Genomic DNA, 19,792 nt, shown 5'->3' on the forward strand with positions numbered 1-19,792 from the left:
GTCATCTCATCCATCCCCTGGGCCACAGACTTTTCCAAGTATCCATATTCTTATCTTAGCCTCTCCAACTCCTCCTTTAGGATCAACTTCTCCCAAAAAATATGGCGGTAGTTCTCCTTAGCCTTCTTCTGTAAACCTTCTGCCAAAGCACAAGTCGCCTCGGCATGCTTCACCTTTCTCGAAGTTTGGAGAGATCAGAAGTGAGGAATCCTTTCTCGACCTCTAACTCCAACTTGGTCTCTCTCAAAGAAGCCACCTCAGAATGAAGATTGGCCAATTTCCTTCGAGTAGCACCAAGAGGAGTCTCATTAAGTGGTTTTAGAAAGGCTGCACAGACCCTAGCTGTCCGAGTTCCTCCTCGGGCTAGCACCTCCAAATGTCTCTTCAAAGAAACGTCATCCATGCTTATGGAACTATGAGGAATAATGTATTCCTCACAGAAAGCAATGGCATCGAAACTTAGGTTGTAAGCACACAACCAGAAAATTGCTTATTACAAATAGATTTGGTCTCTTTTACCAACGAAATTACCGACGGATTTTGTCCCTCTGTAAAAGCCTTGTCGGAAATTGCTTACCGACAGATTTTTTTGTCAATAATTTACCGGCAGATTTTTATCTGTTAACGACAGAATTTCCCTTGGTAATGATCCCCCTTTCCACAAAAAAACCGTCAATTTTTTCGACGGATTTTCTGTCAGTTCCGACTGATTTTTCTTCGGTAATTGTCACTTCACTTTTGCTTAAATCGTCAGATTTTTCGACAGATTTTTCGTCGGTAACTAATGTTAGATTTTTCAACAGATTTTTTGTCAATAATTGGAGCCTGGAAAAGCATTCTCAACTTTGAATATAGACAGAAAATCCGTTTGTAAATCCGTCAATAAGGTAAAATAACAAAGCCAACAAAATAAACTGGTAGAACACACATATTTTCAACATTCTAAACCAATACAAATTGTTTCTCATTAGCAGAGTAGCTAACAAGAACCACTAAACTGTTGAACTATGCTAGACCAAACACATTGCCGTGGCTTTGATCACTTACAGCCTGCCATAAAAGAAGATCATTCACAAGCAAAGAAGACGGTAGTACTAGAGTTACTTCAGAAAGACAGCGCAACTCCAATTCTCAATCTAACCCCATCGCTTATTCCTTTCACAATCACTGTATTCTGATTCCGCCTGACTAAGACATGCAAGACAACCATAAGCTTGCTTCAAGCCACAATTCTCGTAGGATCGACCCTGACTCACTCAGGTATTACTTGGACGACCCAGCGCACTTGCTGGTACTGCTGCTGTTGTACAAAATAGTGTGGGTTTTGCGTACGCGCGCACCACCTCCCTACCAAAGGGAGTAACCAACCCACCACCAAAGGTGGGACTACTTGAAAAGTGGTTATTGACTCCACGTCTATACTTATAAAATACCCTAACACCCTCAGATATTCTTTGAACTCGAATCTACTAGAAACTTGCCTAAAATCCTTACTAGCTTAAGTACTGGAGTCCTTTGCAGGTACCACCCCACCCTCACCAAGACGTCGGACGACGGCACCTCAGCAGCAGGGACGTCGGACACAACCCCAAGACGAACTTGAACCTCACATTCAGTCCCAAATCACAATTTCAAATAACTCTCAGAACAGTAGTCATACGTGCACCAGAAGTACCATCTCGCAAGATAATGCTAAACTGGACTCTAATACAATTGTAGAAGCGATAATACTACTTTTTAACAAATAAGGATAATACTAATTTTTAACAAATACTTAAGATAAAAGTAAACTAAACTTAGTTAACAAGGTATGCTAATAATTACTAATACTATTACTTTTTTAATTAAGTATTCAATTAAAAGATAATTTATTAAATAGAAACCGCTGCTAAATGAAAAATGGCCCCAATATCGGTGGAGTGTAGTGATGTTGGTGCTATTACGAGTGCGAAGTAAAAAGTAAAAATATGTAATGAAGACTATGTAATGAGTGATAATTGTGAAGATAATAAATGTATTTTTGCTTGTATTAACAAGCATCCTGGCCGTACAGCTCAACAAAGATGCCAATTCTTTCACAATTAGCTGATTTTTGTCGTTGCACTCTTTTGTGTCCTACTATGGCTAGAAAGTTTTTGCCTTAAATTTAAAATAAAAAATATTGAACATTCATTAACAACCTGTTAGATGACAAACTTAGCTATGTATAATTAAGTTTTCTTTCTTTTTGGTTTGTTATACTTCTATTGCTTCCAAAACAGATGACTTGTTATTTGGTCTGTTTGTAAGAGGATGAGAATTAGAATTTAATTTTAAATATTAAAAGTATTATGTGATCTCTTGTTTGTCGTTAAATGGATGATTGTTATGAATAGATTTGTTACCGTATATACTTGACCTAACAAAGCACTATAAGTTTGCAATTCAATACTTATTATGTTTTAAATTTTAAGGGTTTTTTCCGTATATAAAATAAAGAGAATCAAAATTATATGTTTTTTTGAATTAAAATTGAAGACGCGAATTTTCTTGAGTCATATCATATCAGAATATGTATATTAGAACTTCCGTTAGTTGTTCGCTAAAATGGAATTTTTTCTGAATTTTGATTTTTTTTTTTAAATAAAAATTTAAAAGGTACGTGATTAGGGGAGAATATAATATAGTGAAAGAGAGTTGGTAAAAACTAAAAAGTAAAAAGTTGCTCTCCATCATGTTCTTTTTTTCTATTTCCCTTACTTTTTTATCCTTTTTTTCTCTTTTTTATTGAAAAACTCATACTTTTCTGCAAATTTTGAGTTTTTGTATAGATAAATTTTATAATGTCTATAATTTGATATCTAATTTTTATTTAATTTATTTTTTAAATAAAAATTTTAAATATTTAATAATTATTTATTTTTATATTTTTAAATTAAATATTAATTTTTAATTCTTTTTAATAAGTTAACAAACACTTTAAGCATCATAACAAAAGGAATCAATCCATTCCAATGAATGAATATCTTCATCAGCTGAAGAATCAGCACAAGTCAGCTGCAGCAGCATCTCCTTCTTCCTCAAGATTCTCTTCTCCTTCTTCCCTCCCTCCCCTCTCCCCTCCTCAACCCTCACCGCAACTAACTCAAATTCACTTTCCTAACTTTAGCAGCTCCTGGCAAAAGAAGAAGGAACCCATCTGACCAGCGCGATGGAAGAGAGGAGTCAAACCACCTCCAGCGGGACGCGACTATAGTAAGAAATCGAACCCACCTTGGCTTGCTTACGTATGATACCGTCAATTTCGTACGTTACTCAACTTTAATTTGATTTCTTCTTTCTATGATTCTTGATTTTCTTCAAAATTTTGTTATTTTGTTTGGTTTTATGCTGTGATTTGTGTTTTAGATACTGAGCTAATAATTAATATATCCGGCTTTTATACTTTTATGTTTTTTCCTCATTTTATCCTTAGTTATGTGGTGGAAATTTTTGGTCTTCATAATGTGCACTTCTAAGTCCACATGACTTTTCTTCTCTTAGGTTTACTTAACTAGATTAGATGTATGTCCTAAATCAATAAAATGCATTGTGGGTGAATTTTAAAAAAGTAATGCTAAATTTTATTACAGTTAGAGTGTGGACATTGATGCTAGTGTATGGAAACTGTATAAAACATCTCTACAGTTTAAGAGAGTTGTAAAATAAAAATTTACTTATTGCAACAATCTTTTTTATGTTCTATTTTCTTTAAGTTTGTTCAGATTTGTGGTATTTTTATATATTCTTTTTTCATTCTCAATGGTCTGTTCTTTTCAAATTGAAAGAATGGAAGTCATGGCAAAGTTTCTAGCTGTTGGGAGTTTTTGTCAAACTATTGTAGGTAGAGAAAGATCCTATCTTTGAATTTTTATAATTTTTGTGATTGTGTTTTATGCCTGAAAATTGTTCATATGCTTAATCAAGAATTTAAAATATTAAAAAATAGTAGGTTTTTTTTTATTTAAATAAAATAAAAAGCAACTAATATTACCTAATTTTTCTAAACTAATTTTTAAAACATAAATCTCCTATTCTTAATAATATATATATCATCTCAGGGCTGTGTATTTTGATTTGTATGTTAACCAGTATACCTTAGGACGATTTATGCTTTGAAGTGCTCTCAAGAAATACACATAAATTGTTCTAAGGTACTGAGCTTTCAAAATTAACATAAATTGTCTCAGGGTGAAATGATTGACACATTTTACACCTAAAACACATTGGGAGAGGATGATTTATGTGCAAAAGCTAACCATCATTAGCCTAGAGTGATTTATGTGTAACTTCCAATTGCATAAGGGGGTGTGACAATTTCTCTCCCTAAATCAATTTTCAAAACGTCAATCCCCTATTCCTAATAATATATAAATTGTTCCAGGGTTGTGTATTTTGAATTATATGTTAACCATTATACTCTAGGACGATTTATGCTTTGAAATGCTCTCGAGAAATACACATAAATTGTTCTAGGGTACTGAGTTTTCAAAATCAATGTAAATCGTTCTAGGGTATAATAATTTACACATTTTATACCTAAAATACATGGAGGGAAGACGATTTATGTACAAAAGCTAACCCTCACTAGTATAAAATCATTTATGTACAACTTTCAAATACCCAATAGGATGGAACGGTTTACGTTGATAATAATAAAGCTTTTGCACTTTTTCTTTTATCTTCTTAAGCTATCATGTGATACAATAAGGAGGGGTAATAGAGTCAAAAGAAGCACACTGCGGGGAGAAGGAAAATATGGCTCCAACTAACTGGAAGCAAAAAATAATGCAGAAGAAGGGAATATCAATAGCTGGAAGGAACTAAGGGAGGTCGTTGAGCATTGTGAGTCTTATTCCTCTCTGATTAAATCTTCTCCTCTCTTCTATTCTATTATCCTCTGATTCTTATCATGATATGCTATTATTCTCTTCATGCAGGTGATCAGTAAAGTTCCATATTTCCATTAATTCTTCTTCTTCCTTCAATTTGTTTGAGTAAAATTACTGTACACACAACAAAAAAAACCCCGCAACCCCCAAATTATAGTATCATACTTATACTTACATATCTTCACTTTGAATTATTTCTCTGAGATCGTATTATTTGGTGCCTTCATTGACGACATGGCTAAGAACACTTGTTTGCAGTCTATGTAAGCCGCCATCAATAAACTCGTTGAGCAATCCAATGGTCACCATGAACAACTCGCTACGATTACACAATCCCTGGCGTCAATTCAGATACAGCTCGCCCAGAAGTTCGAAGAGTCACCGCGTTAACCTTCCCCCTCTCTCCATTTTCGTTGCTCCGCAACAAATGAAAGTTGATTTTCCGTGATTCTCGGGCAGGGATGACGTATTCCAATGGATCTTCCGGGCTGAGAGATTTTTCAGGATCTATGATATTCCTGAGAATCAGAGGCTCTATTTGGTTGTTGTTGGCCTCGAGGGCAGGGCCCTGGCATGGTTCCAAATATGGGAAAAATTGGATCAGTTACATGATTGGCTTTCTTTGTCAACGGCATTTCAGATTCATTTTGGCCCATCTCAATTGAAAATCCTAGGGAAGAACTCTTGAAATTGAAATAATCTGCTTCTGTGAAAGTTTATTTTGAGGCCTTTAACGATTTAGCTGCTAGGGTGTTTAGAATGGATGATACTTTGCTGATGGATTATTTTATTGGGGAATTATTGCCTGAGTTGTGATGTGAGGTGAAATCGCGCTAACCAGCTTCCTTAATACAGGCAGTAGCTCTAGCCAAGCTTTTTTAGGAGAAGTTTGCTCCTAATACCCAGAGGTGGAGATCTCCATCCTTACCACACTCAACTACACCGCCTAAAATTACTCCTGCCATCACACCCAAACTGCTGGCCATTTTCCCAACATCCCAACTATTAAAATAATCGTCAACCTCACTTTTACTACCAACACCACCAAAACCAGCCACCATGCGTAAATTGTCACTTGGACATTCAGTTTTAACGGGAGAAGGGCCTTTGTTTTACTTGTGATGAACGCTACTCCCCTTCACACCGTTGTGCTTCCAAACACTATTTCTTAATCCAATCTGTGGAGGAATTACCCCGGAAAGAGATTGTTGTGGAAGAAAATCTCGAAATCCAGCAGCCACCTTCGGTTGAATCTGATCTGCCTGAGCCATTACACCTCTCTTATAACATTTTAACAGGAACTCCAGGCAAGAGATCAATTCGATTCTCTGGTTTTGTGAATGGGAAAGATGTCCATATTTTGATGGATGGCGGTAGTTTGGATAATTTCATACATCCAGCCCTCACCAAGCACTTGTTGCTGGCTGTTCACCAAGCGCCACAATTCAAGAAGTGGGCAGTGGTGATCTCCTCCAATGTAAGGGAGAGGTAAGGAAAGTTCTGGTTCAGATCCATGACCATACTCTCTTCATTAATGCTTTTGTGTTCCCAATTGCAACTGAGGTATTCATGATTAACACTTATCTTCTTATACTAAACATGATATATTGTGTAGCTTGAGATTTGTGATAACATATTTAGGACTAAGATTTTTGACAGCAATTAGTTGCTCTGTTACAAGGACCAAATTGACATATAATATAATTGATCGGGGATCTGTTTGACTTATATCATAAACTTTAAAGGACTTATTTGACTTATAAGATACATCATAAAGGATTGAATTGTCCTAATAAATTTGCTCATGTATGAGGTAACTCAGCCTGAGACACCAACAAATGCTGTTGTACCAGATATTGGAATGAATGTAAATGTTGCAAGTGTAAGTATGCTTGATAATGTGTTTTACTACTTATCCCTAATACTAAATACTAATATCTTCCTATCTTGGACTCTCAGTCTTGGTAGGGTAGTCTAATTGAAAATGAGTTCATGCATATCTTATGTTAGAATACTCAAAATTGTTTACAATTCTATCAGGGAAGACAGGCTCAACCTCAGCCTCAGCAGCCTTAGACGTCCAAAGTAGACAATAATTAGGCCCAAGAGTCAGGAGAGTGTAAGTGCTGAGACAATGGCAACTGCAAGTAGTGGCACAACTTCCAGAATGTTCAAATTCATTCCAACTCCCAGACTGAACTTCTCTAAGAAGAAATGATGCCTTCTTGAAATTTATTGTGAAGGGGACAAGACCTTGTTTTATTATTTTGAAGAAAATAGACCTCTACTTTTAATACTTTTTGTCTTACCACTTTAAATCAGTGTGTGTAGAAGGAAAAAGACCTTCTTTGGTTTGTTTTATATAGCTACTCAACTTAGCTACTTATGGGCATACTCTATTTTGATGCTACTTTATGTTAACATTTTGATACATGATATTTGTATATTTTGGTTTGGATTATATACTATGTTTTATAATATCTACTTGGCTAAGTTACTTACACGCATACTCTGATTTGGATATAGACTAGCTTCTGTTCAACATCAACGTCAACCTCTAGTGTCCATTTAACTAAAATGAGCCATTCCAATACAATATTTTTTTAACAAATATACAATGCTAATTGCTCAAATAACCACTACATAGATGCAAAACAAAATCACAACTAGAAGTGCACCTATTATTACACCCCTAAACAACCTGAAAAAAATGCTATCTTTCTTGAGTTATGGACTATCTTCATTCTTCTTTATTAACATCTCCTCTAATTGTTTCACTCTCTCCTCCAAGCTATAATTTAAACCTGCAACAAATTTTTCACCCACGCATGTCTCCACAGAGTCCAATCTACTACTTTCGACTACATTATCAATCAAATACCCAAAAATCTCATCAAACTATACAAAAAAAATCACAATAACCTTGCTTTTCCTGCAATCCAAATAACAAAACAAAAATCATAACATTAGTCTTAAACCAATTGTCAAAATTATAACACCACAAAAATCTACCACTCTAAATTACCTTGAAGTGAGGACAGCCAAAGAACAGTGTATTTGGGTTCTTTGCTGTGCAAGACCTAGATATTAAGGCATATGTCCTACACTTGCACTTAGGATGTTCTCCTCTTCTAAGTCACCCCTTGGGGAAGCCAGTCGAACCACTGTCAACACTGAAGACATCAGTGATATTTCTCCGACTTGCAACTGACGTGCTACCTCCACTCGCCATCACCTCCTTCGAAGCTAAAAACTCTCTCTCTCTCTCTCTCTCATACTAAGATACATGGGTTGGAGACAAAGAGACAGGGGTTGAAGATGAAGACCTAATTTTATGTTGGTCTCCCTTTTGAAATAGTGACGTATTGTGCCTCTCATAACAATGTCGTTTTATAACATTTTTAGGAGAAAGGTTGGGGAATAATCTGTCCCACTCAAAATGACGTCGTTTGGATAAGCACTTAAACGGCGTCGTTTTGGCCACATGTGCAAGGATCAATGTGTCTTGCAAGCGATGCGTAGCGTTAAACCTGACACGTCACACTGATCACCTCCATGTAGAAGAGAGAGTGTTTGGTTAACCGGCTAAACCTGGATCAGGGACGTATATGGCATATATCTAACAATTTTGGGACCAAGAACTTAGTTAATTTTTTTGGGAGACAAATCTGTCGGACCGCCAAATTCTTAGGGATCTATTTGAGATATTACTCTTAAAAAAATAATAGCTTGGGATATTTTCATGGAAAGATTATTTTTAGAGTAAAGTGACAAATAACTAATTTATCAATTCAATATGTACAGCAAACAATAATAACTAATTATAACTAATTAGATACTCTAGTTAGCTATGATCTAAATAAAAGTTAATTTTTCTACCTATACAAAAAAAATTTTGTGTTAACTAAATACCTTGACTAAATAAATTAAATTATTATTAACTAATTGGACTCTTCTTGAGACTTTAAATAGATCAATAAAACAAGAGTTGGATTATTAAACCAAAATAAGATTTCGTAGCTTTTGATGAAGCTAAGGTAAAGGAGACAATCTTTCAAGTGGATGCACATGGGTCTCTGGCTAGGTTAAGAAAAGAATGGAGGGCTGAAATATAAATCGTCCTTTCATATTTTGTATTTCAATTTGAACATAAATCACAATAGACAACTATAATTTATGAATTTTTTCTTTGGTTAAGTATGATTTTGGGAGTTAAACCCCAAAATGATCCCTAAGATTGGTGTCATGCACTAAAATCGTTCCTGAGATTCTAATTGCACCAATTATGTCCCTAAGATTGAAAAAAATGCACCATATTAGTCCCTTACCTATTTTCCATTAACGACGTAATGACATGGCATGATGACGTGGACTGTAAGTGACACGTATCACTTCATGATTTGGCCACGTGAAATGGTATGATGATGTGGTGAACAGTGACACGTGGCATGCTGATATTGATGGTTGTGCCACGTGTCACAATGTTATTTGGCCACGTGTCTATTTGTGCCACGTGTCGCAACAGTATTCGTCCACATGTCATCCATTATGTCATCGTTGTATATGCACCAAATTAGTCCCTCACTTTGCATTAAATGACTCATTTTAGTCCCTGAAATTGAATGTCGTGCACCAAACTAGTCCCTTCACCAGTTTTTTCTCATTTTTTTTCTATAAATTCAAAATTCTCAATATTTTTTAATGCATTAATTTCAATTCTATTTTTCACATGTTCTTCAAATAAAAATATTTTTATAAAATATTTTTTCTCTTGTGAATACCCTAACCGCCGACCTAGAGTTGACGTGAAGGCTTTTCAAGCACCTTCACTACCATCTCTGATCTCTTTCAGTACTTTTATAAAATATTTTTTTCTTGCGGATATCCCTAATAACCGCCGTCTTGGAGTTGACGTGAAGGTATTTTAAGCTTCCCTCATTACCATCTCTGACCTCTTTCGTCTAGACTGTAGAGGTCAAAGATGGTAGTGAAGGTGCTTGAAGTGCTTTCAATCTAACTCATTTATACATAACGAAAACGTGTATTTCATAAGAGAAAAATGTTTATTTTAATTATTAATTTATTGTTAAAAACACATATTTTTTTATGAAAAAAATGTGTCTAATCAATCATATAATTATTTTTTTATAATAACATACTTATATATTACAAAATTTACCAATGTTAAATTATTAAAAAAAATTATATAATTAAAACTAAAATCTTAAAAATTTTTATAAAAACACTTGTATTTAAACGATATATAAAAAAATAGAATTGAAATTAGTGTATCTAAGATATTAAAATTTTGAATTTAAAAAAAATGAGAAAAAATTGGTGAAGGGACTAGTTTGATGCACGACATTCAATTTCAGGGACTAAAATGAGTCATTTAATGCAAAGTGAGGGACTAATTTGGTGCATATACAACGATGATATAATGGATGACACGTGGACGGATACTGTTGCAACACATGGCACAAATAGACACGTGGCCAAATAACATTGTGACACGTGGCACAACCATCCACGTCAGTATGTCACGTGTCACTGGTCACCACATCATCATACCATTACACGTGGCCAAATCATGAAGTGACACGTGTCACTTACAGTCCACGTCATCATGCCATGTCATCACGTCGTTAATGGAAAATAGGTCAGGGACTAATATGGTGTATTTTTTTCAATCTCAGGGATGTAATTGGTGCAATTGGAATTTCAGGGACGATTTTAGTGCACGACGCCAATCTCAGGGACCATTTTGGGTTTTAACTCATGATTTTGGTCACTAACGTAGATGTTGAAAATTTATTTCGTCTTTGGCCTTTTTTTTGCTACAAAATGATCCCAAAGGTTTAACTTAATTTTAAAATCGTTCTTCGGACAAAAATACCCCTTCCTTCCCTTTTCTTCCTCAACACCCATCTTCTTCCTCAACATTAACCAGAAGCAGAAGCGCAAACGCAGAAACAAAAGCAGGCAACAATGGATAACAATCAGCAGAACAACAACAACAATAACAATGGATAATGGAATTAGAGCGACAACAAAAATAAAACCAGAAGCAGAAACAAAAACAGAAGCAGCAGAAGCAGAAGCAACCAAAATATCAACAACAACAATAGAATAAAAGGAATAAACAAAAGCAACCAGAAGCATCATCAACAACAACAACAATGGAATCCTTTAAATCTGAAAAATTAAAGAAAAAGGGAATAAAAAATTAAAACAGAGGGAAAGGGTTGCAGCGGTGGTGGGAGAGGAGGGGCTGTGGCGTTGAACGACGATGTGGTGTTGGTGGGGCTACAAATCACCACGAGGAGCGCGCTATGGTGGTCAGCGGCGCTGTGGAGGGCTTCGTTCCTCTCTTCTCTTTCTCTCTCCCTCTGCTCTCTCCTCTCTTGCCATTAGTGTAGGGAGCAGTGGCGGATCACAGGCGGCAGGGCGGCGGAGCGGCAGTGTGCCGATGCGGCTTCCCTTCCCCCTCCCCCCCTCCGATTCTGTTTATCCCTCTCATGGCCTTTCTTTCTTTTTTTTATTTATTTTATTTTATAATTTTTTAATGAGAGGTAATTTGATAATAAAAAAATAAAATTGGTAAAAAGAACAATTTTAAAACAGAAACCTTTGGAACCATTTTGCAGCAAAAAAAAGTTGGAGATGAAATAAATTTTCAGCCTCTACGTTAGAGACCAAAATCGTACTTAACCCTTTTTTTTAGAGTAATACTATACATTCAAGTCTTTTTATGAACTAAGTTCAACTAAATTAAACCATAAGACTTGAAATAATACTAGCCATAACTGATTTTTATTATGTTAAACCAACTTGCTTAGACTTAGTTAATAAAAAGACTTAGAATTATTCTTTTTTTTTATTGCCTCACAACACTCTAGCACAATTAACTATCAATTCAAAATAAATTTGTTAGCATAAATCGTGAAAAAATCAATTTTTAATTTTTTTTGTACACATTTTAGATTTTGCTGTCTATATTCCTCGCAACCAAAGTAAATAAGATAAATAACAAAATGCAAAAACGTAAATATTTCTATAATTATGTGTTAATGTTATATTTATTTTATTTTATTAAAGAACCCCTGGAAACAGCACACTAAATAAAAAGTAGATTTTACTGGAAAAGTTGTTTACGCAATATTCAATTTTTTGGTGGTAAAGTTAAATTCTCATAACATAAAATAGTTCTATTAATACCAACTTAAGTTCTAATTAATGTTTACTTTTACAGACATATAATACAACCACCTCTGTATAACCAGCTCCATAAGCCTAGTTGCGTAATGCTTAAAATATAACCCCAATTAGAAACTCGTAAACACAATAACCTACCACTTCATATTGTTAGATCATTTAAGTTAATGAAGCAGATGGGAAACAGAAACAACAGAAATCATATGACTAAACTAACAGACAAAACATGCAACCACAAGAACTAAGGAGCATCAATTAGGGGTGACAAGCACTAACAACCACTGCTCCCATCTATATCCAACAGCACACACTAAGCAGAGACCATCCATTAAAATTTACATCAGGAAGGTTTCCTTCCAAATAATTATACTCAACATTTAGAACCAATTATTTTTAATGACATAATTACAGTAAGTCCCAAGTACAGATGTATATATATATATACTAATGTCTCATGAAATCATCACTTGATTCTTGGAAGCTATCAAAGGTGTTGCAGTAATAACAAGTTCAATGTCTTAGCAACTTCCTATGATCAGCAACCAAATCTAACGGGTTGAGGTTGTGAGATTTGGATGCCACAGAAGCAGTCCTGAAGACCTGTGTTATCTCTGTATATAGTCATCCTGATCTGGATGTTTGATCCTCTGCATGAAAGCGTATAACATAAGACAAGGTCTCAACTAATATATATATGAAGGCAAGAAAATTCTCACTAAGGACATGTACAAAGTTCTTGATTGAGCAGGTTGAAAGTGAGAAGATGGGAAACAGATAGTACGTTGGAGACGTTTTCCAACCACGGCAAATAAATTAAAGATAACCAAAACCTCAATGCCATCCTCAAATTGAGTCTTAGAAAAAAAAGCGTTTATGTGACTGATCAATCCAAAAGGCTTGAAGATGTACTTGTTGATTTCAATTGAACATGATTCAATCCAAAAGATCCCTAGTGCTTCTGCTATATCAACACCAACTAAGCCTAGATAGAAACTCTTACATCAAAGTTTGATCGGACATTCTTATACTAGAGCATTAAAGCCACTTGGGATAAGGGTAAGCAAGGAAGAAGGTCTTTTTACTATATTCTCCAATAGATTCACTACTACTAGTGAAGATAACACCAACTTCTTTAACTATCAGTACCGCTGAAACATAGAGACTAACAAGTTGATATCAAAAGAGAGAAAAAGACTCAGTCCCCTCCCCATTGTTCCCACCCAACTCATTAGTCCAAGTGTCCAACCATTGATTACATGATATAAGCATAGTTAACAGAAGTAAAACCATGATACGATGATACGATTTCTCAACATATAATAAAACAGGGATTTTCTCCCATGAATATGCAAACTATCCAATTCTACATCAATATGAATTCATATATGCTTTAGTAGTAGTACACACCTCCAAATTGCTGTTCCAACCGAGCCACAATGTGTTTTCCGTAAGTGTATTTCTTCAAAGCATGAGCATGAACTCTGATGTGAGAAAGCAAGATTACTCGCTGATTTTCAGAACAGATATCAATAACCTTCTGGATCACATAATTTGCGAATTGGTCTTTCATCATGATCTGCAGTGAATCAAAATAGGATTTAGTAATAAATGTAGCCAAAATCAAATGCCTCGCAAGTAGAAAAATGATACTGTTTATTAGTGTTATACAGATGAACTTAAAAAATCCCAATGCCTGTAATGAATTAGAACAGTCATGGCATGTGGAAGAATCATTGATACCGTATAAGCATGCAAAACACAAGTTGACAACTATCATAGATTCCTCATTTTCTATGGAAGCTAAGGAAGCATAATCTCGACATTTGAAGCATTAAACATTCTTCTCAATCCTAATATATTTATCATCAATACATTTCAAGGATTATGGACAATTTTCATCAATATCTTACAAGCCAGTGAATGAAGAGTTCATTTCTTGTATGAGGCCAGTTAAAATTCTTAAGAATTATAACACAATTAAACTTGTCAGGTTCACACTTACCAATAAATTGTCATTTCGTTCTTCATGTCCAATAATCTCGGAAATTAACAACTCCCGTTCAGTGGCATCTCCATACTCTAAACATTTCTCTATGACATTTGAAGCGAACTTATGCTGGCTTAATTGAACAATATGTCCTGATAGCTTGCTAATGATTTGGCTCCTTTCCTGAGCCTTTCCTCTCTCCAATACATGCTATAACAAGAGAAACCATCAAGGCTCAAGTTGACCAAACTAACATATGAAAGGTAAGTAAATCATTACACTATGCATGCTTTCATGTGCATTCATCATCTGCCTATGTTACACAAAATTCAAAAAGAAAGAAGATGACTAGAAAGATTTAGGAGGGTAAGAGATCCTTCTTGAAGGAAAAGAACAAATAGTAGCACAAAGAAGTCAGTGATGATTCTTTATACAACAATTACAATCTATGATCAAAAACAAAAAACCTGACAATGAATTTTGTTTATTTAATGCTGCTGTTTGATTACAAAACTTGTTACCCACATACTGTACAAGAAAAACCTGAGGCCACAAAAACAATAAGAAAATAATTTGCAGTGTGACATACATCTAACAAATTCATTGTCCAGAATATACACCCAGCTCAATTCATCACATTCTGTCATGTAGGACATAATGGCATACTACATAATTCTGACTACTGGACATTGACTTAAAATACCATCGGAGCAAGGAGAACGCACATTCTCATTTTCATTTCTCAATTACATGGACTAGCTCCATAATGTAAAAGTACCCCAAATTCCCCAACAATTCTGAAACTTCACTCCACATAAACATCTTATAAATTGTAAACCTTTTGTAATGAGAAGCACTTCATACATAATGTACAAGAGAATAGGATCTAAAAACTATGAAAGAATAATTTAAAAAAAATATATATCAAACTAGAAAAGACATGGAAACCTCATCATTAAATTAAGGTATCATCAAAAAGACACTTGGCAAACAGAAAAAGAATATTTAGGAAGGAAAGCAATTGGAAGGTAGAGTGGGAAGGAAATGCAAAGAAGACATGAGCATGTGAAATAATGTAACTAATAATGAGACTAACAAATTATGCTATTTAGCAGGCACGGCAAGGTTGTAATACATGTGCTGATAGTGTCTGGTGGCTTGTAGCCATAATGCTGCTCATTCTGCAATAACTTAGGCCTGATACAAATGCTACATCTTAAAATCATATACACAATGGAAGGGACAAGCATATAACTACATGCAACTTGTCACTCGAAAGACAAGACACTTTCTTTTGTGTACCATAAATACCAGAAGCTAATAATCAGCACTATGATATAATATTAGAAGGAGCAAATGACTAACCTGGGTCACATAATTACCATACTGATCTTGAGCAAGTGCATAAACAGACTCTAAGATTTCATCCACAATAAACTGACACTGAATCTCATCCGTACAATGCTCTAGAACTCTCTACATGAAGAATTATCGTCAGACACAATGCATGGGGAAGTTTAAGGAATTGCTTTAGGGAAGGCAAAAGCACTTACCTGTATGACTCGGCAACCATAAGGGTGCATTGACAGAATAGCAACTTGACCACGGAATGCAGAAATTATAAATGCAATTTTCTTGGTTGGAATAGATTCAATGCATTTCTGTATAACATGATTCCCATTTTGATCACGTACACATCTCATAACATGTCCATCTAGCTCACGAACAAGCTGGGCTTTTTGTTCAAGTTCAATGACCTCAAGTGCCTGCATGGGAGTAAATCAAAATAAAAACATAATACTATTAAATTTGGAACAGAGACAAGGTTAAAATCATGTTCAAAGCTTGATAGTAGCCGTTATCCTTCAAAATTCTTGTACAGCTTTTAAGGTAAATAAAGCTAGTTACCAGGGACAACCAACCAACAGAATTGTGGCTTAAGCACTTAGTGCAACAATGGAGTTTCACGTAGCCTAAAATAAATGAAAGTATAAGATGCTTATTATGCACAATCCTCACCATGTCCAACAAAATTGTTTGACAAAATTCATCCTGTTTTGCCCCCTTCCATTCAAGTGAAAATTTTGGATTTTGAGATTCTTTATGACTTAACTGTTTTGATGTGTTATAAATTCTAATAAAGCAGCTGAAGAACAGATGATGCTGAAGCAGACATATTTTTCTCAACCCTCCGGATGTAGAATAAAGGGTAACAAGAAAAAGAAAGAAGATCCAATTAAAGATGTGGCCTATCATCCACATGACTAAATTAATGCATACTAATGCCATAAAGCTACAAGAATCAATATGAATTGCATACCTTTTGGATTACACGGCAGCCATACATCTGCAGACTTAAAGGCAATATCTGACCACCTAGTCGACTAGCAAGTTCCCTCCTCTGTTCAGGGCTTCCATACTCAAAAAACTACACGGAAGAAAAACGACTAGTTAGAGCCAAATGGATTTTGGACAACCATAAACCACTCTTGAAGTTAATGACAATAAACAATAGATGACAAGCACACCTTCTGTATTACATAGTTACCAAATACATCAGTCATTAACTTCGAAGCATGTGGAAGAACTTCTTTGAATACCAATGCCTTCTCTTCAACACTGCAACTTTCCAACTTCTGCTGTATAAATCGACTCCCATGCTGATCAGCACTGGGGCCAAAAACTATGGTTTAGTTTTCAATGTGAAGAAATTGATAAGTTAAATAGGTGGAAAGAGAACTGGACAAGAAAAGGGAAAAAAAATACAAAAGACTACTTGCCTAAATTCAACAATGTGTCCAATAATATCAGATAGCTCAAATCTGCGACCTTTGCCAGATTTTAACTCTTCAAGAAAATTAACAATTTTCGGGTCATGGGCACTGTCAAAGGATCTATGTCCTTGCCATCCAGATAATACGCCTCCATTTCTACCAGAAGCTGGGGAAAGCTTCATCTCATTCCTTACTCCTGGAAGGCTAGGACTTCCTTCTGGGTATCCAGGCAAAACAGGACAAGGAAGCGGTGAACTTGGATACTGCATTACATAACCCATGTTTGTTGGCGGACCAAAATAATTAGGGATGGGGATTGTCAATCCTCCTCTTCTTAGGTTCATATTTGCACCACTTCTCTGATGATGTAAATTCTTATCTTCCAAATAAGCACCACTTGTGGGCCTCTTTTGTGAATCAAAAGGACTAATCTGGCTAACACCACTTGCCCTCGGTGCCATTGGATCAAAATGACCAGAAACACCATATCCCTCGACAAAAGGCTGCTGGTGATATTGCATGTACATAGGATCAGTGAAAGAAGGCTGCATAGTAAATCCGTATTGCCCAGGGAACTTGTTTGCATGTGTCATTTCAGCTCCATGTGAAATGCTTCCTCCAGCAGAAAGCCCTGGTGTCATTGGGGTATAACTGGAACTAGTAGCCCCATCAACAATATATGGTACAGCACCATGAGGAGGGTATGCAGGAATATATGAAGGAACAACTGAGGGATTTATAGTGTATCCACCAACATATTGTGGAGTATACATGCCTGAGGCCTGCAAATTAGTGTAGAACGGATTTGGTGAAGTCATGTAAGCTGCTGCTGCTGTGGCATATAGTGGAGGTGTAAACCCAGATGACTGCAGTAGTGGCTGGACATCAGAGGAGAACTTGCTAGCATTATGAGGAAACTGCTCTCTAACAATGTAGGCTGAATTCACATTCTGAGAGTTGGCATTGGGAACTTCACATGGATTGTTTTGTTGCTGGAACATCTGTTGTTGCATTAAATTATTCTGGTAATCAGTCTTCCATTTTTCTTCATAACTCGGGCTTTCTGAATTTGATAGATTAGATACACTTAAAGCCTTCAATTGAGACTCCACAATTGAAACATCTAAGTCACTAATACCCATGCTACCAGTGGATTCAAGAGATGATGAGCTTGCAAGAGGAGCGTTGGTACCAGCACTTGATGACATCCTCATATCGTCCGCACCTACAATGGGTTTACCAACCTCGACTGAAGGGACAGGAGGATCACGAGAAGAACTGGAGACAGCATCCAAGTCAATTGGTTCATCCGCCAGTCCACAACGACTGACAGAATGAGAATTACTATATACAGGTAACATGGTATGGGGGAAATCTTCCTGAAAGTTTGAATTTGGAACAAAAAATTATGCTTCCATAAATCTCAATATTATTTTGGAGGCAACCAAGAGTCAAGATTTAAAAATAATAATAGTAATAAACAACAGTAAAACTGTGGGATTAGTACTAAAGGAAGCAAGCAAAAGGTGAAAAGGATCTAGCAAAAGCACATGGAACTGTAACACACACAACTGAATAGATTTCAGACAATTTAGAAGTTGATATAATAGTAACCACCTGAATTGAGTCAACTATATTTTTGCACTGTGACGGTAATGATGCTGATGCATCTGGTCTACTCCATAGACCATCTGTCTTAACTAGCTCATTATCATATGGCTGCTGCGGTGAATCATCCTCAGACTCCTCCCTATGCGTTGCAAGAGTTCCTTGTGGTAAATGAAAAGAAATTTTACTGCTATCATCTGCAGAAGAAAATCCCCAATTATTCCTAAAATTGCTAATATGATGGCGATTTTCCCGAGAGATAAGAGGAGGAGGAAGCCTAGGGTTTAGGTTGACATTGGAATTGTAATATGCCAAATAAGCTGGATCGGCTCGTAATTGTTCCTCAGAGTCATATTTTTGCATAGCTCTGCTCAAAGTTGCCAAGCTTGCATTCTGAGTGGTGTTCTGTTGGGATAACAAGTTTTCTATAGCAAGAAATGAGCCTTCCATACTGGGAGGAGCACTTCCACTGCGATTGGGTGCCATATCCCTTCCACTACCATGGAATCTATGCCCCTGTACAAGTATACCTAAATCTTCTGTTGCCATGTTACGAGCTGGTGAACCAAAAGTAGAACCCTCCTTAAGAGAGGGCCACTTACCCCCAGCTTCTGAAATTCTAATTGGACTTTCGGTTGCCATAGTACTGCAAGATTACTTTGCCCCTTTTATTGAAATGGAGACCATAATATTACATTGCCTCCTAAAGGACACAACCCAAAATTGTAAGGTCAGCATAAACAACTTCAAACAGGAATTAAACCTTTTAGTATTAATATTACTGTATCAGAGAAGAAAAGTAAACTAACAGCATCGAAAACAATACACTCAATCCATAATTTACAGTGAGTAGTGACAAATGGAATTAATCGGACACTTCAGACAAATTGGCAGGATTACTAACCACATGCGAAACTACATAATGTTAAATGATGCTGATGTTGTGTTTGTTAAATTCATTGCAAATCCAAAACGGAAATGTAAAGCCACTAATATCACACTAAATTGGAGGCTCAAATTTTACTCAGGCATACATATCCACCCACCTTTCGTTGACAACAACCATTTCAAGTAAAATTATAAGTTACAAACTCCTACCCATCCATTTTCCAATAAAATCACATGCACAGCACAAGATGGAAAACAGGAAAACCACGATATCATAAATTTTCAAAAGGGTTAAAAAAGAAGAAAAAGATATCAAATTCAGTAGCCCATAAGTAAAATAGAAGAATCTGAACCAATTGCACTCTATGAAGAAACCAAGTCAGTCAAACCTTGTAGAAAGGGTATAAACA

General features: G+C 35.8%; 1 protein-coding gene and 1 long non-coding RNA gene across 7 annotated transcripts in view; one reads left to right on the plus strand and one right to left on the minus strand.

The window, feature by feature from the left end:
• Positions 4,655 to 7,339, plus strand: LOC110270990. Its single transcript, XR_002360858.1, has 3 exons — positions 4,655 to 4,863; positions 4,959 to 5,513; positions 6,951 to 7,339. It is a non-coding gene; the product is annotated as an uncharacterized LOC110270990 (long non-coding RNA).
• Positions 12,247 to 19,792, minus strand: part of LOC107639192 (pumilio homolog 6, chloroplastic) — an 8,376-nt gene continuing 830 nt past the window's right edge. For 2 of the 6 annotated variants that reach the window (XM_016342641.2, XM_016342639.2), the window contains exons 2-10: positions 18,504 to 19,197; positions 16,893 to 18,265; positions 16,641 to 16,782; positions 16,433 to 16,540; positions 15,666 to 15,878; positions 15,478 to 15,588; positions 14,128 to 14,322; positions 13,533 to 13,701; positions 12,247 to 12,772 (exon numbers count right to left, since the gene is read on the minus strand). In XM_016342641.2, coding sequence (XP_016198127.1) covers positions 12,747 to 12,772; positions 13,533 to 13,701; positions 14,128 to 14,322; positions 15,478 to 15,588; positions 15,666 to 15,878; positions 16,433 to 16,540; positions 16,641 to 16,782; positions 16,893 to 18,265; positions 18,504 to 19,136 — 2,970 coding nt within the window. In that variant the 5' untranslated portion in view covers positions 19,137 to 19,197 and the 3' untranslated portion in view covers positions 12,247 to 12,746. Of the gene's footprint in view, positions 12,773 to 13,532; positions 13,702 to 14,127; positions 14,323 to 15,247; positions 15,310 to 15,477; positions 15,589 to 15,665; positions 15,879 to 16,432; positions 16,541 to 16,640; positions 16,783 to 16,892; positions 18,266 to 18,503; positions 19,198 to 19,714 lie in introns of those variants that run through there. The other 4 variants (XM_016342642.2, XM_016342643.2, XM_021121024.1 and 1 more) reach the window with 4 other exon arrangements.

This window comes from Arachis ipaensis, chromosome B04 (assembly GCF_000816755.2).
Source record: "Arachis ipaensis cultivar K30076 chromosome B04, Araip1.1, whole genome shotgun sequence".
NCBI lineage: Eukaryota > Viridiplantae > Streptophyta > Magnoliopsida > Fabales > Fabaceae > Arachis > Arachis ipaensis.